At 48.5% G+C, this 27086-nt stretch overlaps 1 protein-coding gene across 1 annotated transcript in view; it reads right to left on the bottom strand.

Moving 5' to 3' along the window:
- PRPF8 (pre-mRNA processing factor 8) overlaps positions 1-27086 on the bottom strand; it is a 497675-nt gene that overhangs the window by 158805 nt on the left and 311784 nt on the right. The window contains exons 28-30 of the mRNA XM_069615406.1: positions 24515-24684; positions 24043-24172; positions 23415-23561 (exon numbers count right to left, since the gene is read on the bottom strand). Coding sequence (XP_069471507.1) covers positions 23415-23561; positions 24043-24172; positions 24515-24684 — 447 coding nt within the window. The remainder of the gene's footprint in view (positions 1-23414; positions 23562-24042; positions 24173-24514; positions 24685-27086) is intronic.

Raw genomic sequence — 27086 nt, 5'->3', positions numbered from 1 at the left:
CCGCCTTACTGATGACCTGCCACGGAACGTGACTCTGAAAAGCCAGAGCCGTGGCCTTGGCTCTGATAGCGTGGGCATGCATATTTGCTGGGAGTGGTTTGTGCTGCCCCTCATAAGCCGTCTTGATGACTGCAAACATCAGTCTTGCTATGGAGGCCTTGGAAGCTTGATAACATGGCCTTGGCCCACCGAAGGTGACATATAGAGCCTCCGATTGGCAGAAGCGATTGGTTCTGTCCAGGTAGAATTTTAGAGCATGCCTGACATCTAGACAGTGCAGTACCCTCTGTGCCTCGTCCTTGGGGTCCGCAAAGAAAGTCGGTAGCACTATATCTTCATTGAGGTGAAATGAGGAGACTACCTTAGGTAAGAATGCAGGACGAGTTCTAAGGTCCTTATGAAAGTTAGTATAGGGCTCTGAAGCCACCAGTGCCTGGATTTCACGGACCCTGCGTGCAGACGGGCGACCCACTATTAGGGAGAATTCTCATTTCTGTTGCAATTCCCTTCAACCTTAGAGACACCCAGCTCTTTTGCTGGACTTCAGGACTTTTCATTTTTATCCTGGAGTGAGACTTTTTCTCACTCATGTATTTTTGATCTGATTTGGACTCTGTTTCTTTTGGTTTTGGAGTCTGACAAACTCCATAGGCATCACTTTTGTATTGTGACACCCGGCACCCTCGGGGCAGTGTCACAGATAAGTCCTCTGGATTTCTTTAAAGTTTAAATACCTTCTCTTAGCTAAACTACTGTTCCCAAGAGTATTAAAGTGAATATTACTTTTCGTGCCTGTTTTTCCTATATAGGTCCAGTACACCCCATCTTATGTGGAAGTACTGGGGGTTACTTAGTATCCCCTTTTTCTACTTACTCATGTAACATTATTGATGTTACCCTCACTACATTTAATGACTGGTGGCAGTGGTTTAATTTTCCCACCATTGTGCGTTTTTACTGCAGGCTAAATCCTCTGCTGCAGTACTGCACTCATGGGTGCCCATTTTGTCAAAATGGCCCTGGTCTTTTCCTGCCATTTCTTGCTTGTGAGGTCTTTCTTGGGTTTTACTCTGCATGCCAAACCAGGTTTAGCCCCTTTGTTCATTTTGCCTTTTACAGGCTTCACTGCTGAAACACGCCTCTGACTCCAGTGTGTCTGGCAGGGCAGGAAGCAAGGGAGGTGCCCGAAGCTCCCTGTCCTTACTCTCCTTGGTTATGTGAATGCACCCAAAAGGTGATTGGCTGGCTGGCTGTCCTTGGAGGATAGCCACCCTGCTGTGCGAGTGACAGCTAGACTGTGCCTGAATGGGAGAAAACTGCATAAAAGGCGCGGTCTCTTGAACAGAAGGCAGAGTTGACCACTGGACGAAGGAACACAAGAAAGAAACTGGAAGAAGAGCTTGCTGCACCCTCCTGGACCCTTGGTTGGCCCGGTGAAGCCCCGCTGCAGCGCTGAAGCTTCAAATTTCATATCGACTAGAGAAGCCTAGAACAGGTGACTTCTCCCCTTGGGTTGGTGGGACCAATCAACCCTGAGATGAACTTGCCTGGAAACCCTTTCTCTGCTGGCTGTACTTCCTTCCTGCTGCTGGAACAGCGTGCCAGGGCTCAGGAACACCAGAATCAAGTGCATCGTATTTACGCCGGACCCCGAGCTCCAGGAAGATCATGAGGGCCCTCCTGAAGCAGGACTGACCGAGCCTGAGCCACCTCAACAGAGTGCTGGTTACAAGAAGCAAGGGGAGCCCATAAGGTGTCCAAGAACCGCAGTGGTGCTATTGACTGGTAGCTGAAACCATGAAGTGCCACTGATTTGGAAATAGCTCTTTGCCGCTGCTGAACTTCAAACTGCAGTGCAGGAGTCCTATAGACGCCCTCCCTCTGGTCCCCACGACTGAGGCCCAGGAACCAGGATCTGCAGAACTGCAACCAGAACAGAAACCAGCTGGATCTCTTCTTCTAACCTAAGGTACCGTCTTGACTGAAGGGGTACCTACCTCTTGTCTGTAGCTTGCTCGTTCTCACTGGAAACTTGCAGTAGCTGTTTTTTTCTGCAGAGTTGCTTGCAGTTTTGCTTTCATAAGCCTTACAGCTTCTGGCCCCACAGTGATTTTCTACAAACTCGCTATACAACATTGTGCAAGATGTTTGTCCAATCTGAAGAAGTGCCTCAGCTCCCTAGACATTGTCACAATTGACTTTGGCTTCTGACTGATTGACTCTGCATTTAACTGTCCCTCATAGGTGGTGCATAAGTTACTTGTATTGCTGGGAAAGAGTTAATCTACACTGCATTGGGAAGATTACAAAGTATTCACTTATTCTGAGATTCTATTATGTTAACCTTCCTTCCTTCCTTAACCTTTTCCACAACCTCAGTATTGCATTAAGTAAAAAAGTGATATCAATGGCCACAGTGTCCTAGCTATTGAAGTCGCTTCAGGGTGTAGGAAGTGTGTGCGATAAATCCCCAAAGGGCATCTACTTACTGAAACTGAAATCTGAGAAAGTGTTTATGAAGTGTACTTGTATTGTTTTATATTGCCCGTTCTAAAGAAGGCTTATTTGAAACTAACTTCAATTATTTTACTAGAAAACCTCGAGTATAAGTGGTATTTGAATAGTTGCAAAGGAATCTCTATGTAACCTCCCTACAACTCACATTTACCCCTCTTGAGATAAGTCTGGCTGCTCAGTCCTCTATCAACTTGTATAGTCTCCCACAGGGTTACTGCATCCAATCTTGCCTAACACCCACTAAGAGGGCTGCCTTGATATTAACCAGCCTGATGTCCGCGGACACCATTGGCTCAAATGGTGTATGTGCCAAGGCACCCAAAACTACACTGAGGTCCCACACGGGATGTGGTTTCTACACAGGTGGGAAGAGCCTGGTGAGGCCCGCCAAATGCCTTTCAACTATCGGGTTGGAGGATGAAAGGTTCCTCTGCCAAGTTCCTATAGGCTCTGATGGCCGCCAGATAGGTGCAGCATGTGTCTACTTGCACACCCGAGTGTGCGAGGTGTGCTGAGAAGGAAAGCACGCTGTCCAACGTGCAAGTCAAAGGATCTACTTCCTTTGATTCTGCCCAGTGACAAAACCTAGTGTTAGGGAGAATTCTCATACATGTGGTAATTCCTTTCACCTTAGAGACCCCCAGCAACTTTGCTGGAGTTTGAGGACTTGATTTTTTTTACCTGGAAAGAGTGCAAGACTTTTTCTCCACTCTTTCATGTGTTTGGATGTGTGTTTTACATTTGTGTTCTTTGAATATGGGGTTTTAGATAACTCCACAGGCATTATCTTTTCATGTGTGTTACACAGCACCTTCTGTGCAGTGACACAGGGATGTCTTTTTAGACTTCCCAAAGGTTTAAATAACTTATCTGGGATAGACTGTTTCCCAGAGAACGTAAAGTGAAATTGACTTTACTAGTCTTTCCAAATTCCTAGACCCAGCAAACCATTTTACAATGGAGTGCTGGAGGGGTTACATAATATCCCCGGTGTCTAAATGTAGCAGTCACATGCTACCCTAGGCTGGTGGCAGTGGTTTAACAACAAACTACCATGATTTTTCACGAACACTGGTAGCTAAAAATCACGGGAGCCATGTTTTTCCGAGATGGCGCCTTAAACCCCTATGTTTAAACAGGTCCCAGTCTTCCCTTTTCACCGTTTCTTTTTGGAAAGGTCCTTCTAGTGTTTGTCTGAGCGCCAAACCAGGTTTGGTCCCTTTGGCGGGCTTCAGGAGTGAAGACCGCCTCTGGCGTCCGAGTGGGGTGGGCAGGAAGTGAGGGAGGTGCCCGAAACTCCCTGTGCTTAGTCTCCTAGGAGACCCAAATGCACTCAGTCGTGATTGGCTGGCTGACTGTCCGGCAATGACAGCCACCCTGCTGGGCGAGTGACATCTATGCTGGAATGAAAGGGAGAAAACTGTTTAAAAGGCGAGTCTCTTGGACTGAAAAGGAGAGTCGACCACTGAAACGAAAGAACCAAAGACGAGCTGGAAGAGGACTGCTGCTGCAACTCCTGGACCGTTGGTTTGCCAGGTGAAGACCTCCTGCAGGTCTGAATTGCCAAGCTCCATTCGACAGAGAAGCTCCTTTAAGGACGGCTTCTTTCTTTGGGTTGGTGTGACCAATCACTCATAAGACACATGGAAACCATTCTCAAGGCTGGTTAGGATTAACCAGGAGAGGGACACCAGCTTGTGTTCTTAAATCTACAGCCACTGGAACTGAAGTGACTCCATCTGGTTTGCTTTCTTCGCAATCCTGTGCAGTGCCGGAGTCCCCCGACGTCCTCCCTCTTGTCCCCTCGACTGAGGCTCAGGAATAGCCAGATCTGCAGGAACTGCCAGGAACAAACAACTTCAGAAGCATTTCTTTCTTCATACAAAGGTACTGTGCCAACCCGATTGAGAGAACGCCGCTCTCGCTGTGAACTTTTGCAAAGACTTTACTGTTTGATACCAGAACTACTCTTTCCTATCCAGAACACTAGCCCATTGACTTTGTCCTGGCCTATTGACTTGAACTCTTCTAGTGAACTGAGACTATTTGCCCTGTTTAACAAGTATATGTGATCTATTCTACTTACCTTGTCCCTTTTTGCTCACTTCTAAGTAACAACTGCCATTTGGCTCCTATTTCAAGGGAGCTCAAACGGTCTCAAAATCTTAGTTTTGTATTGAAGTATATTGGTATATAATAAGTTGTCTTCTGCTAGTGAAATGTTTTCTAAATGATTGTGTAATAAATTAATAAGAGTTTTACCTATAAGTGTCTACTTGAATAAATTATAAGTTACTCACCCTAGTGGCTAACGTACTCTTAGTCCTAGTCCCCTTATACTGCATGGGCGCCCCTCGCCAGGGACGGGAGACGGAACCTTTTTCACCAGAAAAATCTTCTTCCCCTCTAAATTTAGAGGCGTGTCCCTGGGGGCATGCGCTGCCCTGACTCCGCCCTCCGGCGCCACACCTCAGTTCCCAAAGACGCGTTGACAATAGAAATATTGTCTAATGACACCATATTATTAGGGGGGGAAGGGAGGTGGGACGTATGAAAGAAAGGGTACTATGGACTAAGTATGTTTAGTCACTACAGTGAGTAGCTTATAATTACCCTTAAGTCCCGTCCCCTTTCCTCCATACTGCATGGGCGATTACAACTGAATGTAGTCCCAGGGTGGAGAGGAGACTCTCCTTAAGCAAACAGGTTCTGGAGAACCGCTCTCCGAAAGCTGCATCTGATCTGGAGCCGGCTTCCAAACAGTAATGCTTGCAGAAAGCTGAGGGAGTGGCCCATGCGGCCACCCTGCTTATGACCTGCCAGGGGACATGGCGCTGAAAGGCGATGGCCGTTGCCTTGGCCCTGACCGCGTGGGCATGCATGTTCGCCAGAAGGGGTCTACGCTGGCCCTCGTACGCTTCCTTGATGGGCGAGACCATCCAGAAGGAGAGGAAGGCTTTGGAGGCCCGATAACCCGGCCTGGAACCTTCCAAGGGAATGAATAGAGCATCTGTCTTGTGGAAGCCCCTGGTCCTGCCCAGGTAGAATTTCAGGGCACGCCTGACAACCAGGCAGTGCAGAACTCTTGAGGCTCGTCCTTCGGGTCCGCAAAGACTGTAGGAAGGACGATCTCCTTGTTTAAGTGAAAGGCTGATGGCACCTTGGGGAGAAATGCCGGATGGGTCCGCAGGACCACCTTGTCCTTGTGAAAAGTGGTGTACGGCCCGAGGCAACTAGGGCCTGGATCTCGCTGACCCTGCGTGATGTGAGGCCAACTAGCAGGGTCGTCTTGATGGTGACCAGCCTGATGTCCGCAGTCGCCATAGGCTCAAAAGGCTTGTGCGCGAGGGCGCCCAAGACCAGATTCAAATCCCACAGGGGGTGTGGCTTCCTGATCGGCGGGCAGAGCCTAGCGAGCCAGGCCAAATGTCTCATGACGATCGGGTTAGAGGAGGAGACCCCTTCCTCCGAGTTCCTGTAGGCCCCAATGGCTGAGAGGTATGTGCGGCAGGTGTCCACCTGCACGCCAGTGTTGGCGAGGTGAGCTGAGAATGACAGCACGTGATCCAATGAGCAAGCCAGCGGGTCGATATCCTTGGAGTGACCCCAGTGGCAGAACTTGGTCCATTTACTTTTACACTGGGCTCTGGTAGCCTTGCTCCTAGCCCCTTGTATGATTTCCAGGTTGGCTTGAGGTGGCTGAGCGTCACCTGCTCAGGAACCACGCTGTGAGGGCCGGCTTCTGGAGGGTGAAGTGGATGACCCTGCCCCCCCTGCTGTGCCAGATGTGCTGGGCCCGTCGCAGGTGGATTGGAGAGAGCAGCTCCGAGAACCATGGCCTGGCTGGCCACCACAGAGCTATCAAATGAGGTCGAGCTGGCGAGACTCCTTGAATTTGCAAAGCACTCTGTGAATCAACAGAGTGGGCGGGAAGACGTATGCTGAGATGCCGTTACACTGGATCCACAGGGCGTCGCCCATGGAGCCTAACAGGAACAACAGGAAGTGCCCCCAGTTCGCCTCCTGGCAGGGGCAGGGCCTAGGCTCCATGGGCGATGCCCTGTGGATCCTAGGCCCTGCCCCTGCCAGGAGGCGAACTGGGGGCACTTCCTGTTGTGCCTGGTGGCAAAGAGATCAACCTGGGGTATGCCATAACAGTGGAAGATCTCCTGTGCAACGAGGTCGTTCAGCTGCCACTCGTAGTTGTCCGCTCCCAACCTGCTGAGCCTGTCCGCTTCTAGGTTGGATTCCCCCGGAAGGTGCACTGCCGTGAGGTAGATGTTGTTCTCCAAGGCCCATTCCCACATGCTGATCGCCAGTCTGCACAGGGAAGGGGACCTGGTCCGCCCCCCTTGCTTGTTGATGTAGTACATACTGGTTGAGTTGTCTGTCTGGATGAGGACAACTCTTCCCTTGATACGAGGGAGGAAGGCTCTGAGCGCTAACCAGATGGCGTTCAGTGCCAGCCAATTGATGTGGTATTCTTGTTCTTGATGGGTCCACATGCCGTGGACCAAGAGGTCCTCCAAGGTGGCTCCCCAGCCCTCTAGGGAGGAGTCTGTGCGGGAAGGGCTTGCCCGTCCGCAGGTTGCAGTCCCTGGGCCACCATGTGAGGTCCGGGTGCAGAGAGAGATGGGGATCTTGATATTTTCGGCCTGAGAGCACCTCTCCTGGTTCCATGATGCTGCAAAGTGTAGCTGAATCCTCCTCATCATGAGTCTTGTGTGGGGGACAGCCAACAGTACCGCTGCAAAAAGGCCCAGCAGATGCTGGTACCACCAAGCTGAAGTAGCGCCCCGGCAGAGGAAGTGCGACATGGCCCTTCTGATAGCTCCAATCATGTCCTCCTATGGGAAGACTATCTCGGAGTGCGTGTCCCAGATGAGGCCCAGTTAGGTCAACGACTGTGTGGGTTGCAGTTGTGAGTTCTTGAGACTGAGCGAAAAGCCCAGGTTGTGTAGCGTGTTCACCAGAGCATGGGAGGAGTGGTGAACTGCTTCTTGATATGTAGCCCTGACAAGCCAGTCTAGGTAAGGGTATATATGGAGGCCCGGAGGAGTGCTGCCACTGCATTCATGAGTCTGGTAAAGACCCTGGGGGCTGAGTTTAGACCAAAAGAGAAGACCTTGTACTGAAAATGGCAGCCCATGATCCTGAACCGGAGAAAAGACCGATGGGGTTGCCATATCGGGACGTGCAGATAGGCGTCCTTCAGATCCAGGGAGCACATCCAGTCTCCCCTGCGTAATGTCTCCCCAATAAAAGCTGGCTTCACCATCTTGAACCTCTGGAGCGGTAAGGAGCGGTTGAGGGTGGAAATGTCCAGTACAACTCTCAGGCCAGCCTGGTACTTTTTCTGAATGGCAAAGACCCTGGAGTAGAAGCCGATCCCTGATCGCAGGCTGGGACTTCCTCCACGGCCTGACTCAGGACGAGTGACCGAATCTCTGCCAAAAAAGTTGCTGTCCCAACTTGGGGGAGAGGAGGGAGGAGAGGCAGGAATAGGTAGACTGCACCCAGAGGATACTACCGACGGTCAGCGAAGTTCTGTCGCCAAAAGTGTGCTTGAAGAGCAAGCCTGCCCCCCCCACTGGCGACACGTGTACCTGTGTGGGTCAGTCATGACTTCTAACCCTCGGAGACAGAGGCCGGAAAAAGCCCCTGCCACCTCCCCCCTTTTTTGATGCTTGCGCCGACCAGGGGTCGGCGATCGTTCCGGCCGTCTAGACCTCCGTTCCTGGAAGCCTCTTTGATAGACGCTTCCCTCGCCTCATCAACTTCCTTTCCTCTCCCGCTGTCCCCCCTACTCTGTCCTCGGCTACCTTGCCTCTACCCTCCCTCCCTGCCCCCTCTAGTGCTCCTTCACCTCCTTCTTCTACACCTCCGCAGGGCGTACCTCTGATCTGTACCACCCCCCCCGGAAGACCTTCAAGGCTGGCAACCTTCTCCACATTGCCTATCTTAACTCTCGCTCTGCCATTAAGCATTCCTCTGATATCTGTCGCCTTCTTGAGGAACTGGACCTTGACCTCCTCGGTCTCACTGAGACATGGTTCACAGCCAGCTCTGTCACCAGCTTTGACACACTCCTACCTGACGGTTACAAGATCTTCTCTGTGCCCAGGCCCAACCGTGCAGGTGGGGGTGTTGCCCTTCTCTTCCCTGAGTGGATTCCTGCCACTGTCACTCCTACGCAGACCTACTCCTCTTTTGAATGTCTTGTCTGCCGACTCTCTCTCTCTCTCTCTCTCCTAGTCATTCCCTTACTGTGGCTACTATCTATCGGCCACCTGGTCAAATTTCCTCCTTCCTCTGAGTGGGCTGACCTCTCCTCCTCATTCCTGTCCTCCACCACTCAACTCCTCTTTCTTGGTGACTTCAACATCCACCTTGATGCCTCCTGTCCCCCCACTGGACTCTTTCGTGACCTCTGCGACTCTCTCTCACCCTCTATTCTCCCGTCTGAGCCTACTCATTCTGCAGGGCACACTCTTGATGCTCTGATCTCTTCTGACCTTCCCCTCTCTGTCCCTCTCTCCACTCCTCTCTCCTGGAGTGATCACTTTCTCCTAACCTCCCACCTCACCCTCCCTACCCCACAGGCAAAGCCACCCTCATCATTGCCACCCACCTTCTCGGTCATCCGACCCATGAAGCGCGTGTCAGTTGAGGCTTTCGCTGCCACCTTCTCGCCCCCCACCTCCCCCTTCGGCTGACTCCCACCCTGACACAGCCCTCTCCATGCTCCACTCTGCTATATCTGATACTCTTGATATCCTTGCCCCTGTCATGAGAATCCGCCTGAAGCCCAAAGCCAAATGTAACTCCTGGTATGACTCGGTTCTCGTCACCCTAAAACGCAAGTGCAGGGTGGCTGAGAGGAAATGGCGTGCTTCATGTTCATCCTCTGATAAACTGGCCTGCCGCCTGCTCCAAAGGCAATACCGTCTCTCCGTTCTCACCAAAAAGAGAGCCCTTATCCAAGCCCGCATCTCTGCGGCATCCAACAACTCGGCTGAACTCTTTAAAATCTGCAAGGAGCTTGCCAACCCTGCTGCAGTCTCTACCTCTCCTGTCCCCTCCCAGGCCCTCTGCACTGGCCTCTCACTTCATCTCAAAAACTCAGGACATCCTGTCCTCCCTCTCTTCCTGACTCTTCCTCTGGCCCTACTGTAGCCACCCCTCCTCCCTCCTCCTCTGCCCTTCCACTTTTTTCTGCTGACGAGGTTTCCAGACAAGTCCGATCTATGAAAGTCTCGTCTAAACAGGTTCACCCCTGTTCCTACAAAACTATCAAGGACCACATCGACTCCCTGGCTCCTGCCCTGGCTGACTTTTGCAACCACTCCTTCACCTCTGGAGTCTTCTCATCCCCCCTCAAGCACTCCCTTGTGCACCCTCTTAAGAAACCCTCCTCCGACCCCTCCTGCCCGGCTAACTATCGCCCAATCTCCATCACTCCCTTCCTAGGCAAGCTCCTGGAGAAACTGGCCATCTCCCAGCTTAACCTCCATGCTGAAACTGTTGGTAGTCTCCATGACCATCAATCTGGCTTCAGAGCAGCCAGAAGCACAGAAACTGCTCTCCTGAACATCCGTGAGGACCTGCTCTTGAACCTCGACTCCAACACTCCGTGTGTTCTCATTCTGCTCGATCTCTCTTCTACCTTTGACACTGTCAACCATGCCATCCTGCTCAACCGTCTCCGTGATGACCTGGGTATCACTGGTCGGGCTCTGGCGTGGCTGACCTCTTTCCTTTCCAATCGACCCTCCCAGGTCCAACTTGGGTCCTTCCTCTCTGACATCTTTTTCTCCACCTATGGTGTTCCCCAGGGATCTAATCTCTCTCCCTGGCTGTTGAACCAGTATCCGACACTCCTTGCCCACCGCATTGCCGCTCTCTGCCCCTACTTTCAGTGCTATGCGGACGACACCCAGCTCATTTTCAGGCTACCCTCGGCCTCCTCCTTTCCTTCTCTCATCTCTGACTGTGTCTGCCATCCAGGAATGGTGTGCCGCCAACGACCTCTGCCTTAATGCTAGTAAGACTGAGATTCTACTCATCGGCACACCCACTCCCTCCTTCCCTGTAGCTCTCTGGCCATCCTCGCTTGGCCCTCCTCCTGCTCCTACCTGCAAGGCAAAAAACCTTGGGGTCATCTTCGACTCCACACTCTCTTTCTCTCCTCATATATCTGACGTCTCTAAGAAGTCACACTACCAGCTGCACCTCCTCAGAGGTATTCTTCCCTTCCTATCCTTCCCCAGAAGCTCACTGTCTCCCGAGCCCTGGTTCTCTCGAAGCTGGACTACTGTAACAGCCTCTATCTTAATCTGCCTGCCTCCACTCTCCGCCCCCTGCAACTCATCCAGAACAGAACTGCAAGACTTGTCCTTGGCCTCAAGCCCAGGGACCGGATCTCTCCAGGACTGAAATCTCTACACTGGCTCCCAGTGGCTGCGACGATTAAGTTCAAAACCCTCTGCATTGTCCACAAGGCCTTCTGGGGCCTGGGGCCTAAATACCTTCAACTCGCTCTTCCTAAATATCTTCCTTCCCGAGCCCTTCGCTCATCCATCTCCAACTCCCTCAGGATCAGCCGCTTCTCGAAGCAACGAGTCGGGGGTCGATCTCTCGCCGTGGCAGGGGCCTCCCTCTGGAACAGCCTTCCTGCCTCCCTGAAACTTGAGCAGAACCATCTCCGGTTCCGGAAGCACCTCAAAACCTTCCTCTTTGCTTCTGCTTTCTCTCTCCCTCTCCCCTGCTAAAGTCTCGACTGAATCTGCACCGAATCTGCAACTGGGCCACTCTCACCGACCTCGGTCCTGGTCCCAGCCACTCTCCTCTTGCACTGCCTCCCTGGCAACCCCTGCACTGAGGGACTGTCTCTGTATCCCTACAGCCCCCCCCCTTTCCCAGCACTTGTCTGCACTTACCTTGCACTTGCCACCAGCTGGCCCTATTTATTTACTTATTCTACTTACTTGTACTGCACTTCCCCCCCTCCCCTTCCCCTTGCACTTTTCCCTTCCCCCTACCCCTGCACTTGCGCAGTCTGAATGACACCTGGCCTAGTAGGATCGTTGTCTGTCTTCCCCTTGTTCCCCCCTCCCTGCCTAGTCGCGCCTTGAAACACTTGTGTATAGGCGCGTTACAAATGTCATATCATATATCATATGTCCGTGGCAATACAGATGGCACGTCCAGAGGTATCAATATGTGCCAGAGTGGACTCTATGATATCCTGAGCCACGAGCTTGGCTTTGGCTAGCCGTGCCTTGAAACATGATTGGGAAGTTCCGGGAGGAAGTCAGCAATTTCCCACCATAATCTCTGGTTAGCGGCTGCCAGCATGGCGTCTGCGTTGGCCTGTCGCAGGTGAAAGGAAGCATTGGAATACAGCTTCTTACCGTATGCCTCCAAGATTTTCTCCTCCTTGCCTAACAGTGCCGTGGATGACGAAGACGAGGACGTCTGAGGCTTGGAGTACAGTGATGCCGCAGCGATCACCGAGGAGTGTGGCTGAGGGTGGGAGGAGAGCAAGAGTGCATCCTCCTCCATCTGCCTGTACTTAGCAACCAGGCGGCCGTTGACTGGCTGGACAGAGTGGGGTTTGAGCCACCCGTTCTTGGCGAGAGATACCACGGTCTGCAGTGGGATCCCCGTTCTGGCAGAAGGGTGCTTCGTGAGGACTTCAGCGAGGATGCCCTCTGCCAGCTGTTCAACCTGGGGCTGTGGGAGGCCCAGGTATTCCGCCAGGCCCGAGATACATTAGTGGAAGGCCCTGGCCGATGATGGCGTGTCAGGATCCTCCTCCGCCTCAGTATCCTGAGGGTCTGGGGGATCCTGTGGAGGAGGTGGAGGAGTATCCGGAGGCTGGGGCACGGGGACCACCGCCAGAGGCCGAGTAAGGGGAGGCTCGTATGGAAATGCCTGTGGAGTAGGCCCAGGAGCCGGAGGAGGTGGCTGTGCCAGGTCCAGAGGCGTCGTCGGAGGCGTTGTGTTGCCGCTAGCATAGCGGGAAGGACTTCCCCAACTGCGTTCTTGATGATAGCACCCATATCTGGAGACTTCATGAGGTCGAGGAACCTATCAAAGATCAGGTCCTTGCTGGCCGAAGAGGAGGCGGGTACTGAAGAGTTAATAGAGGCAATGGAGGCCGCTGCTGACCCTGTACATACGGATGCAAGGAAAACAGCCTTGCGCATTAGAAAGTTAGGCCGTAGGCCACGTACCTGGTTGATGCCAGTCCCACCTCGATACTCGTTCTTCGCCAAAGTCTTGCAGAGGTGTCGAACGGGTGTCCTTTTCTGGCCAGTCGGCCATTTTGTTGCGCTGCCTACCACGTGGCTGCGACGTGTTTGCTCGGCTTGTTGGTGCGAGTCACTGCCAAGTCTCTTATGTGAGCGGCGTGCAACTTGCCCTGTTCCTCGGGCCCGGGGGTCGTTAGAGCTACATTCGGACGTGCTGCCGGTAACAGGGCGTAGCCCATCGGCCATGATACTGGTACAAGGGCGGAGCCCCTTGGGCGCAAGCCCGGTAATAGAGCCTAGCGGCCCCTCAACCCTTGCACTGGGAGGATCCAAGTACCCCTCAGCCCGAAGACCGGTAGCTGTGACAGCCTCGGTGCGTGAGTTGGTATAAGGACCTGACTGGTCCCTCTCGCCTAGGAGAGTCCCTGTGAAGGAGTTTCCCTTGCGAGGTGCGGATGAAAATATAGGCCCTACCTCCGACCTGGAACGTCTCGCGAAACTCTTGAGGTCCTCAGAAGGAGACTGCTGAAAGAGCTCCCTCCACCTGACTAGTCTGTTATTCAGCGCTTTCGATGACAGCAAGCCGCACTCCCAACAGGCTTGCCAAGCGTGGTCTGGGCAAAGGCAACATAGGCACAGGGTGTGGGGGTCTTAAGTTAGAAAAGGTCTGTTGTAGGATGGGCACCTGCTGAACCCTGTCGAAGTCGACATGCGCCGGAGAGGAGCTCTGGCGTCTGAGGACCGAGTACCTATTGAAAAAAGACAAAAGAAGAAAGGAAGAATCCGCGCATGGAATTATATGGCCGAAGCCAAACCCAGGAGCAATGGTGAATTTGGCCTGTTCCCTTCGGTGCCAAAAAAGGGGACTGAGGTGTGGTGCCGGAGGGCGGAGTCAGGGCAGCGCATGCTCCCAGGGCCACGCCTCTAAATTTAGAGGGGAAGATGATTTTTCTGGTGAAAAAGATTCCGTCTCCCGTCCCTCGCGATGGATGCCCATGCAGTATGGAGGAAAGGGGACGGGACGTAAGAGTACTAAGAGTAAGTCCTCTGTGTAATTACTTGTACTGCTCATATTCACTCCTGAGATAAGCCTGGCTGCTCAGCTCGCTACCAAAAACTGTGGTACAGACTTATACCAAAGGTTGGTTTTGCTAACACCTGTAGTCCTAATTGTGTGTAGTAGTCCCAGAGGGTACTGCATGCAATTCTGCCTAACACCTAGTCCACTTGCTCTTGTACTGGCTCCTTGCGCCCCGTATGATGTGTAGGTCAGCCTGTGACAAAACGCTGATGCTTTAATGTGACCTGTTCAGGAACCACTCCGCAAGGGCTAACCTCTGGGGGGCAAGGTGGATGACTGAGCCTTCCTGCTGAGAGAGAAGGTGAGCTGGACCCAGCAGAAGGTGAACTGAGACCTGTTCCGACAATCTGAGTAGTTCCGAGAAACATGACTTTGCAGGCCAACCCAGAGCCATCAGGATGACACTGAGGTGCCAGGCTTCCCTGATTTTGCAGATTACCCTCTAGACCACGGGAGTGGGAGGGAAGGCTTAGGCGTTCATGTTGTCCCATTGTATCAGCATCGCATCGCTCAGAGAGCCCCAGCCCTGTCCCTGCTAGGACAAAGAACTGGGGGCACCTCCTGTTGTACCAGGTGGCAAAGAGACCCATCTGAGGATGACCCCATCTGTTGAAGATCCCCCTGAAGGACTGGTTTGTTCAAATGCCAGTCGTAGTTGTCCGCACTGAGTCTGTTGAGCCTGTCTGCCTCCAGGTTGCACTCCCCTGGGAGGTGGATTGCCCAAGTGTATGTTGTTCTCCAGAGCCAACTCCCAAATGCTGACTGCCAAGGTACATAGGGGAGGAGACCTGGTGCCACCCTGCTTGCTGATGTAATACATGCTGGTGGAGTTGTCTGTTTGAATGAGGATCGTCTTGCCACTGATCACCGGCAGCTCTAGAGAATTGGTATGAGTCTCCTGTTCCGGAAGAGACCAAATTACATGCACACTGTGGCTGTCCAGAGTGGCTCCCTCCAGGGAAGAGTCCGTGGTCAGGGTAAACTGAGGTGCTGGTTGCTTGAAGGGCCTGCCTACGCAAGATGCAGTCCGTGCTCCACCAGACTAGGTCGTGGTAAAGATGTGGAGGGATGCTGACAAGTTCCACCTGGGAACCGCTCTCCTGACTCCAGGAGGCTGCGAAGTGCAGCTGCAATCGTCTCATTTTGAGCCTTGTGTAAGGCACTGCCAGTAGACCTGCAAACATGATACCCAAGTGGTGATGGTATCACCATGCCGAGGTCACAGGTCTGCTGAGAAAATGCCCCATGGCCCCCTTGATGGCTTGATCTTGTCCTCCAACAGGAAAACTCTCATGCGAACTTGTATTCCAGATGAGGCCTAACAATATATGATTCTGCGTAGGCTCCAGCTGAGATTTCTTGAGATGGAAAATCCCAATTCATGTAGCGTATTCATGAGAGCGGAGGCAGTGCATTGGACTGCCTCTGGAGATCTCGCCCTGACGAGCCAGTCGTCTAGGTTTAGGTAGACATGGTGACCCTGGGCTCTGAGAAGGGCTGCCACCGCGTTCATGATTCTGGAAAAAAAAACCTGGTGCCGAATTGCAGCTAAAGGGTAGAACCTTGTATTGGAAATTAAAGCCCATGATCCTGAACCTCAGAAAGGACCGATGAGGCTGCCAAATAGGGACGTGTAGATACAGGTTAGGCAAAGTTTGAATGCAGTACCCTCTGGGACCACTACACACAACTCTGACTACAGATATAGGAAACCCAACCTTTCGTATAAGCTTGTACTACAACGTTTTGGTTGTGCGTTGAGCAGCCAGGCTTATCGCACCTCGAAACACTTGTGTATAGGCGGGTTATAAATACCATATATCATCTCTCAAGAGGGGTCAATGTGCACTGTAGTGGAGTCACACAGAAATGTACAGGTATTCAAAAACTCCTAAACTCAAGGTTTCTTGCATACACAATTATTAATTTGTCAGAATAAACCTTCTTCAGAAGGGAGCAATATAATAGTAACACACAAATACACTTCAATACTGTACACTCTTAGTTTCTGTTAGGGAGAATTCTCATAAATGTGCTAATTCCCTTCACCTTAGAGACCCACAGCAACTTTGCTGGATTTTGAGGACTTTTTTTTACCTGCAGAGTGAGCCTTTTTTCCCCACTCTCTCGTGTATTTTGATGTGCGTTTTACTCTTGTGTTTTTTGATTATGGAGTTTTAGACAACTCCATAGGCATCATCTATTCATTTGTGTCACACAGCACCTTCAGTACAGTGACACAGGGAGCCCTTCAGGCAGTCCCAAGGTTTAAATACCTTCTCTGGGCTAAACTACTGTTTCCCAGAGAAAGTAAAGTGAAATTGACTTTAGTAGCCTTTTCAAATTCCTAGACCCAGCACACCCTATCTTACAATAGAGTGCTGGAGGGGTTACCTAGTCAAATGCTACCCTTTCCTCTCGAAATGGCTGGTGGCAGTGGTTTTACAACGAACTATCAAGATTTTTCCCGACCGCAAACACCGGCAGCATTAAATCGCAGGAGCCATGTTTTTCAAGATGGCGTCTGAGCCGCCTTTGTTTAAACAAGTCCTGGTCTTTTTTCGCCATTTCATTTTGGAAAGGTGCTTCTACAGTTTGTCTCCATGCGCGCCAAACCAGGTTGGTCCCTTTGTTCCATCGCCTTTGGCGGGCTTCAGGACTGAAGACCACCTCTCTGGCACCCGAGTGTCTGGGGTGGACAGGAAGTGAGGGAGGAGCCCTAAATTCCCTGCGCTTAGTCTCCTAGGAGACCTAAATGCACTAGATTGGCTGGCTGGCTGACTGTCCGGCAAGGATAGCCACTGTGCTGGGTGAGTGGCAGCTGGGCTGGAATGAATGGGAGGAAACTGGATAAAAGGCAAGTCTCTGGGCTTGGATGGCAGAGGCGACCACTGGAACGAAAGAACCGAAGACGAGCTGGAAGAGGACGGCTGCTGCAACTTCTGGACCGTTGGTTTGCCCGGTGAAGGCCTGCTGCAGGTACCGAATCACCAAGTTTATGGCGACAGAGAAGCCCTTCAAGGACAACTTCTCCTTTTGAGTTGGTGGGACCAATCAACTCGAACCTTAAGCCACCCGGATACCATTCTCGGAGCTGGTTGTAGTTTCCTCAGAGTGCTGCAGAAACCGAATAACAAGGGAGAGGGACACCAGTTTGTGTGCTTGACTACAGCTACCAGAATTGAAGATATGCCATTTGCCAGCATTTTGACCAGTGCAGGAGTCCCCAGACGTCCTCCCTCTTGTCCCCACGACTGAGGCTCAGGAACAAAGATCTGCAGGAACTGCCAGGAACAGAAGTCTTCAGCTGCATCTTTTTCTTCATTGTAAGGTACTGTGAAATAATACAGAACGTACCTCTAGCGGTGAAAGTGCTTGAAACATTGCAACTCGCAGGCCTAATCAGCTTGTGACCCAACATATGATGATTCTTTTTACAAACTACTTCTGAGAACTTGTGCGGAGACCTTTCCGTTTACTTACCAGAACCGCTTTATCCTATCCAAGAGTTTAGCCCATTGACTTTGGCCTGGCCTAGCCAATTGAATTGACATCTGGTGAACTTTCAACTGTCTAAGAATAATTGTAGTCTTTTTATGTTCCGATAATCTTGGCCTTTTACTCCTCTTGAAAAGTATTCGGAATGCCTCAGAAACTTGGAGTGTACAGTAGTGAAGTATATTTGTGTGTGATATATAATTACCTCCTTCTATTGAATGTTTTATAACTGACTGATAAATATTTATCCAAGAAACCTTGAGTGTAAGAGTTAATTTGAACATCTGTGATCTGTGTAACATCATTACTGCTCACATTCTCCTCTTGCACCGCTACAAAAACTGTGTAGTACAGACTTATACCAAAAGTTTGTTTGCTTACACCTGTAGTCACAGTTGTGTGTAATGTTCCCAAAGGGTACTGCATGTTAATGTTAAAGGACATTTGTACCGCGCACCATCACCACCGGAGTGGTCCCCTGGCGCTCTGGCAGCTTTGAAAGAGGGGAGGTTGAGTTAGTGGGAGGAGGCAGGAAAAGTGCAAGAGAGCAGTGATGTGCTGTTGGCGGCCTCAGCCAGGTGGGTCCGTTGGCTGGGCCTGTGGTGTTTGCGGACGGTAGTCGTCGTGTAATGTTGTGCAAGACTATGTGTTTTTGTTTTGTTGTTGAAATGTAGTGAAGTTTGTGCAGTTTGTTGTGCTGTACATTTTGGTTGCCTTTGGTTTGGAGTTTGAGAGGTGTATGCAGAAAGGGAAATTGTTAGTAGGGTTGGTTAGTTTGCGTCTCTATCCTGAATTCATGTGTTCGGCTTGCGCAGTCTCCCCTGGTGTGGCTCTGTCCTGATCTGGGTCCGACTGGCATACAAGGTTCCTTACTCCTCTGGCCCCCACCTCTAACATGCTCTCTCATAGCTCCCCTTATCCTCCCTTCATATTCCTGTGGCCAGTGCACCTGCCAATGTCAACCTCTCAGGTAGAGTGGTGATTGCCAATATCTCGACAATTCCATACCACTGTGGTACCTGGCGGTAACCAAGGGACGGGCAAAATTGTTGGTGGGATTGTCTGGGGGAGTTGGCTCAGTCTTCGTGCGTGCCGCCTGTGTTCCAGTCTATCCGGTGTCACCCGTCCAGGTGCCGTGGGAGCTACCTTCTCGGGTCGGGGATGTCCGTGTCCTTTTTGGATTAGTCATTCTTTTTCCAGTTTCGGTTTCCAGATTTAGTCTGTGGTTTTGAAGAGCCAGGTTTTTAGTGATTTCCTGAATTTTAGGTGATCTTCAGTGTTTCTCATTTCTTTTGAGATGTTGTTCCAGGTTTTTGCGGCTAAGTGGTAGAAGGAGGTGCCTCCAAGTTTTTTCTTAAGGTATGGTTTGAGTTCCAGGAGGATATCGTTGCTTGATCGGAGGGGTCTTGTTGGTTTGTAGACTGTTATTTTCTTTTGTAGGAATTCTGCTCCTTGTCCGCTGATTGCCCTGTGTGTTATGCACATTGTTTTGAAGGTGATGCGATGTTTTACTGGAAGCCAGTGTAGTGTTTTTAGGGCTGGAGTGATGTGGTCTCTTCTGGATAGTTTGAGGAGTAGAAGGAATGGAATGTTTAAAGGTAACACATAAATGGGTTTTAAAGGGTTCGGTTGAAAGGAAAAATATTGACGATAGAGACACTTATTTTTCAAAGGAAACTCATTCAGTTTTATATTACAGGCGGGGAGAAAGAGAACCCTATCTATACCCGGAGAATTGGCGGCACTCAAACCTATGAGCAGAGAGAAGGGTCAAGGGACCTAACCAGATGCCCATACACAAATGTGTCTGCTGTGTAGTTTTGACAGTGGACAAACTCCTGTGAAAATTCCCATATTGTTGAATGGACTAAGTGGCCTATGCAGTGAAAGTCGCAGGAATTTGCAGCAAAGCATGCCTAAAAAGAGGACAAATACGACCGCACAGACGATCTATTGATTCCAAACCAAGACGATTCGGGTGGAAGAAATACACAATGAATAAAGAAGAGAGGGAAAATCAACGTGTAAAAATACAAATGGGGAACCAGGAAATGTTATGGGATGGAAGCGATGGAACAAAGGTGGAGTAGAAGCCACACGTGAATAAAGTGTGACAAACGGGCTGGTGGGTTACCTCAAAGCGTGACCTTCTTTCAAATTCTCATAGTGGCTGTAAAATTATCTGAGGCATATAGTTAGTTTAAAGTTAACTGGGTAATAGAGGTGGGATTTAGATAAAAGTAAACAAAGGTATTCTTTAGGGACACATACATGTTTAGACTAGGAGAATATAATGTGTTAGTGCTTACATTGTAGAAATGTTGTAGGATACCTCCCATATTAAAATAAATTATATCCCAGAAAAGGGTGATTAGGTGATTATATTTTTATAATATAAGATAAAAAAACAAAAACAACATTTGTACGTTCAATTACAAATTACAAATGCATATGCCATACATCATAAAAGTAAGAAAAATGACACCTAACAACAAAATACAGTGATTCCAATGCATTTGTGTTTGATATCTGAACACCATGATTACAAGCTATTTCCTTAAACTGTATAAAGTATAAGACAGAGCACATAATTTCCCACCTGCAGCAGATCATGCCATTTTTCGCAATTTCTAAATTTCTAACAAAACATACTGATAGTTATTTGGATCAATGCCACTGGGAGCCCATGATTTCGACTTAGTGAATCTTGCACATGTATAGGGAAAATTCAAATTATATCTACTTCAGTTCTAGTTCATTGGTGTTCTCCAAGGCCAGAGCCATCAAGAAGTTTGCAGTTGCAATTCTAATGCTGATGGAAGGTGAGGCACGTCTCAAGTGGAGGAAGCCTGAATGGTGTTGTCTTTTCCAAGACACATAAATTGGGTGTTGCATGAATCGAGTCTATGGGTCACTTTGTAGGAAAGATGGGAATTTCAGGAAATCACTCGATCTCCCAATATTTTTTCTTTGTATGATACAAAGCAAAGCAAGGCTGTAGGCAGAGGGCTGGCTTTGAAGGGCATTGGGGACAGTACACCCCAGTATCCCTCCTCCTTCCTTGTTTTGTACACACCTTACATCTTCTGTATGGTTGTGTCTTCCATGGGGTGGCAGGCACTTAATCAGCAAAGTGCCGTTCTTGCAATCTGGCTGCATCCTCTACTTTTGCAAAGTTGGGAGTTGGTACATGCACAATGGTCAGCGAAGTTAAAACTGCTAATTCAAACTACAAAAATGTCAGTTTGTTTTCTAGAGCAGCTGCACGATATACAACATATGCATTGTATGTAGCCAGATGCATAAGGTAAACTGCCAACTTCTTGTACCACGTGCAAGTCTTACGCTCTACATGGTATAACTCATATACAAACTTTGCCTAACAATCCCCCAATGGGTATTTGCTGATTTAGAAACCAAGAGTGTGTATTTTGAAGGTATTTTGTGTGTTGCTATTATATTGCTCCCTTCTGATGAAGGCTTGTTCAAATGACTGGTAAACATATTAATAATTGTTTAATCAAGAAACCTTGAGTGCAAGATTGTATAACTACCCTACTGCTCACATTGACCCCTCTTGAGATAAACCTGGCTGCTCAACCACACTACCAACCTGTGTAGTACAGACTTATACCAAAGTGTGGGTTCCTATTACCAGGAGGCTAAGTTTGTTGTAGTGCACCCGAAGGATACTACACCAAATCTTTACCTAACACAGGGCTTTTCTAGTCAGGGTGAAGTTGGAGTTTCAGCACAGCAGCAGAGCTTCACCGGGCAAACCAACGGTCCAGGAGTTGCAGCAGGCAGCTCTTCCAAGTTCTTCGGATTCCTTCGTCCAGTGGTTGACTCTGCCTTCCAAGCCAAAAAGCCTCGCCTTTTATGCAGGCTTCTCCCATTCATTCCAGCCTAGCTGTCAATCACACAGCAGGGTGGCTGTCCTTGCCGGACAGCCAGCCTGCCAATCACCTTTGGGTGCATTCCTGTAACCAAGGGGATTAAGCTCAGGGAGTTTCAGGCACCTCCCTCACTTCCTGCCCCCACCAGACTTACTGAAGCCAGAGATAGGCTTCACTTGTGAATCCCGCCAAAGACAACGTGAACAAAGGGACCAAACCTTGTTTAGCGCAGAGAGAAAATCTCAAGGAGGCCATTTCCAACAAGAAATGGCAAAGAAAGTAGACTAGGCAGCCTGCAGTAAAAACACACTACGGTAGTTAAAAGTAAACCATTTCCACCAGCCATTAATTGTAGAAAGGGCAACATAAATGTTACATTTGAAACTAGACAAAGTGGATACTAAGTAATCCCTCCAGCACCCTATTGTAAGATAGTGTGTGCTGGGTCTAGAACGTTACAAATGTAAATAAAGTCAATTTCACTTCACTGCTCTTGGAAACAGTAGTTTCACCAAGAGAAGGTATTTAAACCTTTGGGAAATCTGAAAGGCTTCCCTGTGTCACTGCACTGAAGGTGCTGTGTGCCACAATGTAAAGAGGAAGCCTATGGAGTTTGTCAGCCTCCAAAGTACAAAGAGAAACAGAGTTCAAATCACAGCACATTTGAGAATTCTCCCCAACAGGACTTCTCATCGGCACTGCACAAAAGGTACTGTGTCACAATGCAAAAGCAGATGCCATGGAGTTTACCAGACTCCATAAAACAGTAAGGAACATAGAACATCATAGTTAGAAAAAAACAGGAGTGAGAAAAAGGCCCCACTCACTCAGAAGTAAAAATAAAACCCCCTAAATCCAGCAAATGAACTGGGGGTCTCTCAGGTGAAAGGGAATTGGCACAGAAATTACCATTCTCTCCAACACACATTAGGCTCTCCGGTTGCTGGAAATCATTACAGCCCTGGTTTCTTCATCTTCCTCTTTGGATTCAGCTTACCCAACAGGCACATACAAAAGTAACCAAAATTCCCATGGGTAAAATGTTGGGGGATACAAACGTATCCCCATTGCACTGCACTGCAAGGTGCTGTGTGCAATGTTAAAAGTACAAGAATTAAAAATGGAAACCAGGTTTTCCAGTACTGATAGTCTGAAGGACTGGGCCAGTTTCTCCATAACAATGAGCAAAAGGCAATTAAGATGTAAAATGCAAAAGTGCCCAAGACAATAAAAACAAAACACCAGAAATGTATTCACTGCCACCAGCACATCCTTGACACATCATGCAAGTAAACAAAGCAACAAAGTTATAGGGACATAGTGTCCCAACTGCACTTCACAGTAAGGTTATGGGTGCATGGAAAAATAAACAAACTTACAATGACAATGGAGGATATTCTGCTGCTCCGATAGTCATGGGGACTGATCAGTGCCCCCAAAAGAGACGAGCTTAGCAAGGCACTTGCGTCCACAAGTCAGCACAGAATACTAACAATTTGGGGTGTCACACTGAGGTCTATGGAGGTAAAGCGGCAAAAATAGTTGCTATGCACACATCCACGCTGGAGATGTGCTGAAAAGTTCTTCATTGTGCTTCTTGGCAACTGGCTCCGGTCCTGGGCCAGTTCTGTGTAATGTACCAAAGGTATTGAGGAAAGGGATGGAGCATAAGAGTATTTGGGCCATCTCATGTTACATCTTGATCTTCAAAGTACAGCTAACAGCAGACTGTCTGAAAATTGGCAAAATGATTCAGGCAAATTGCCGGTGGGGTGTGAGTTGAAGTGGCCATGTGGCTAGTTGACTGCTACCGAATGTGCATAGTCCACTGCCTAACACGATGCCATGCTTTAAAAATGTATTATTTCAGACTGAAGGTTTCAACTATTACAGCTCAAAAACCAAAACACCTGTGTACTTAAAATTAAGCATGCTGCCTTTGGTCTTGTTGTATTTAGGTCATACTTAAGAACATTTAAGCATGGACCCAAAAACCCGTGTGCTTGAGGGGATATGGTACAGACCACACAGTAATGAACATCACAAAACAGCGCTTAAGAAGCCCTTTGTCATCTCCCACGTTGATGTCGCTCTCGACAGAGACCAATCCCCTACACGTTCCTCCGGACACTCTTCCCCGTCATTAATTGCAAAGCAATAACTTACCTGACACAAGTCCATTACAATGCTCTCATGGATCTTTTGCCACAAATGGGCTCGGAAGATCTGGATCAAGGAGATCTTCAGAGTGGGAATCTTTCCATGCATGAAAATACCAGTAAGATCAAGCTGCACCTGGAAACCCACATAGACCTGCAGAAGAAAGCAATGTTTGAGATCAGGGTGAAGGAGTCTCTTACCAAAATAAATCTGTAGCAGGCAAGCCCAATGTTTGCCATCACCGAAGGAAGATCAGCATAAACCTAAAATTCCATGGTATTTCACAAATTTCTCCTCAATGGCGCCTTATTCAAGAAAATGCCATTTTGTTTTTTTGAAAACATAAAAAATGACTCCAAAAAGATTTGTGGTAACAGGGAGGCATGCCTTTTTTACAATAATAATTGCACCATCACAAACCCTCGCCAAACAAATCCCTGCCTACTAAACTGCCAAGCACATCACAATTCTTACCCCCTCCCATCCAGTGCCATTTTGATATCTGCTTATGTCAGATGAGCTTGAGAAGGAAGGGACACTTCCAATTGCCCCATTCCCTGCTTTCCTCCATCCACCCTCCTTGCATTACAAGCAGCACAACCATCCACGCGCTGCTATCTCATATGGAACGTACATTGGCTCGGTTGATCGTGGGTGACCACCAGAGGGTAAATCTTCTGTTGGGAATCTGGTTCAGACCAGACCGCTGCGCATTGGTAAGTTTCTTCCATTTCATGGATTCTTCAAATCCACTGGCCTTTTCCCTGCAAATAAGGGTGTAATGTAAATTCGGTGAGGAGAATTTGAGCTCACTTCCCCAATCATATGCTAGAAATGGGTACCCTCCCAAATTCCAACCAGTCACCCTCCCACACACACTATTGCATCCCTCATGTTCTTCCCAATGCATATACACTGAACACAGACTAAAAGACCAGACCTATTGAAGAAAAAAAAGGTCTACAAAACAAAGATCTGGACTAAGAATTGAACAAACCAATTGCAAACAAGTCTTATGCAATATCAGCCTGTGCCTAGGCACTTCATAACCCTATAAGCAGATTGTATTAGAATAGCAGTGGATAATCCACACACATTTTTCTTACCAAAAGAGACCTTCCCAAGTTGGGAAATATGTGCCTTTAAACAGTGTATGTTCCAAGATTCCCTCCACGCCACCCAAGGCCTGGATCATATCCGTTCGATAGTTGTTCAAGTTCCAGAGCTTTCCATCATGACGCTGGTGAGTCCACCAGAATGGATTCTGTTTCAGAACCTTTTAAGATAAAGAACTCTTGATTATTTATCAGATTTACCCTGGCAGTAAAAAGATCCTCACAAGCATCATGCATCACAACACATGTAGGAGCACAATACATTGTAAAGCATTACAATTAATGGGGACAGGAGCACAATCCTCAGAAAATACCTCATACCTGTGAGAATACTTGCAGAAACTATGAACACATCACATAGGAGGGTGCTCACATAATGCATAGAGATCAGAACCATGTCAGCAGATTGCTTCTCAAATGCCTCTGTTGGGAAAGCTTTCCATTTTACGGCTTTCATGCCACTGACATCTATGGAACCCCACCAACATTTGCATTTTTTAACCAATCCTGACTTTTGGAGGCAAGTGAAGCCTTTTTACTTCACTTGCCTTGCTAAGCACAGCTGTTTGCAGGCCACTGATCAGTCCCTATGGCTATCAGTGCAGGATATCTGTTCTCCATTACAGAATTCCCAGTTTAATTTTACACTGCACTCTTCATTTTACAATAAAGTGCAGGAGGGATCATTTGTGTCCCTATACCTTTACAGTTACATTAATGATGTGTGCAAGATGGGCTGGTTGCAGTAGATCTTTTTCTACTGTGCTACTTTTAAATGTCTTGTACACTTTGCCATTTTACTGCTTAACGCCCTATCGAGTACCATATACTTTAAAATGGCCTTGTTAAGACTGTTTTTCAAAAGTCCACCTACGGGCTTTATGAAACCATACAAATGAGTAATACAAAACTCTTCATATAAGGCTGTACCACCTGATATGTTGGTAGCATGGACAGAGCAGCCAGGCTTATCTTAGGACGGAAAGAGAAGGCTGAAGGTCAGTACAAAGAAATTGGAGCACCAGATAAGGTCCAAAGTGTTAGGGGAGTTTTCCTAGAGTCCCACTTGGAGGTAGGGATTTAGTAAGCTATCCCAGTGGTTTGTAGATCCAACTCTTAGTATCAGTCTGTACTACTCAGAGACCTTGGTAGAGTGGCAAAGCAGTCAGGCTTATCTTAAGAGGAAGATGTGAGCTGTAGGTAAGTACACTAAACACAGTAATGCACATTTTAAAAAAAAAAACACGTACACATAAATGTATATTAAAATATAGATTATATTTAAACAAACACAATAAACCAACAGACACAGGTATATACTTTACAATACTTTCAAAAGGCCACTTCTTAGTTGGTAGTTGAACGTGCACAATTGTTACAGGAGTTTGACACATCTATCGTATTATTGGTAATAACGCGCTCCCACAAAGTAATACAGTAATTGCATTTAGTCAGCATACACATACAAGATGAACAAGTTAGTTACCAACTGTAACGTTCTTTCGACTGGATATTCCTCCCACGTATTCCTCATCTCAGATATATTCGTCAGCTTGCTGCTTCTTTCGGAAATGTTTTCGCCAGAGGGCGCTGTGCTCGAGGCTGCGTAGCTTGGTCCCTCGACGGCCGCTGTCTACGTCATCCGTCGTATAAATGGCACGAGCCGGGGCCATTGGTTCAGTTCTGTTTTTTTCGATGTTAATGGTCGCATTAGTTGTATTCTGTGTCGGCAGATGTCAGGCTCTTAAGGAAGTACAAGTGCAACAAGTATAAGAACTGTACAGAGGGGTAGTTTGGGAGGGTTGATGAGGAATACATGGGAGGAACATCCAGTCGAAAGAACGTTACAGTTGGTAAGTAACTTGTTCTTCGAATGGATTGTGTCCTCCCAGGTATTCCTCATCTTAGATAGACTACCATAGCAGTTTTAATTTAGAGGAGGAGGGAGTATCATAGTTCTTTAATTATGCACAGAATTAAGGACATCTTTTGCAAAAAGGCCTCCTTGGTAAGAAGTGGTGTCTAAACAATGTTTTGTAAAAAAGTGTGCATTGAAGACCAAGTGGCCGCAGCACAAATGTCTTGCACTGGGACACCCCTCTGAAGAGCCGTAGAAGTTTCTATGCCCCTGGTTAAATGAGCCCTTAAACCATCTGGAGGCTGCTTTCCAGCCAATTTATAACATTCAGATATTGCTAGGATAATCCATCTGGATATAGTTTGTTTGGACACACCAAGGCCCAATTTGTGTCCAGTATACCCGACAAACAACTGATCTGTTTGTCTAAATCTTTCCAGTCTAGATATGTAGAAACTGAGAGCCCTTTTAGGGTCTAGTCTGAAATCTTTCCTCCTCTTTACTAGGGTGCAGAGGAGGATAAGAAGATGGTAAAGTGATTTTCTGTGACAGATGGAAATCCGAAACTATTTTAGGTAGGAAAAAAGGCTTGGCCTTTAAAACAACTTTATCTTTATGGAAAACCGTGTGAGGAGGCTTTCAAGAGAGCGCCTGCAACTCACTCACTGCGGGTTGAAGTTTGAGCCACTAGTAGAACCGTTTTTA

The sequence above is a fragment of the Ambystoma mexicanum genome, chromosome 9, assembly GCF_040938575.1.
Source record: "Ambystoma mexicanum isolate Mex_15411 chromosome 9, UKY_AmexF1_1, whole genome shotgun sequence".
Lineage (NCBI taxonomy): Eukaryota > Metazoa > Chordata > Amphibia > Caudata > Ambystomatidae > Ambystoma > Ambystoma mexicanum.
This window is presented reverse-complemented; position numbering and strand designations above follow the sequence as displayed.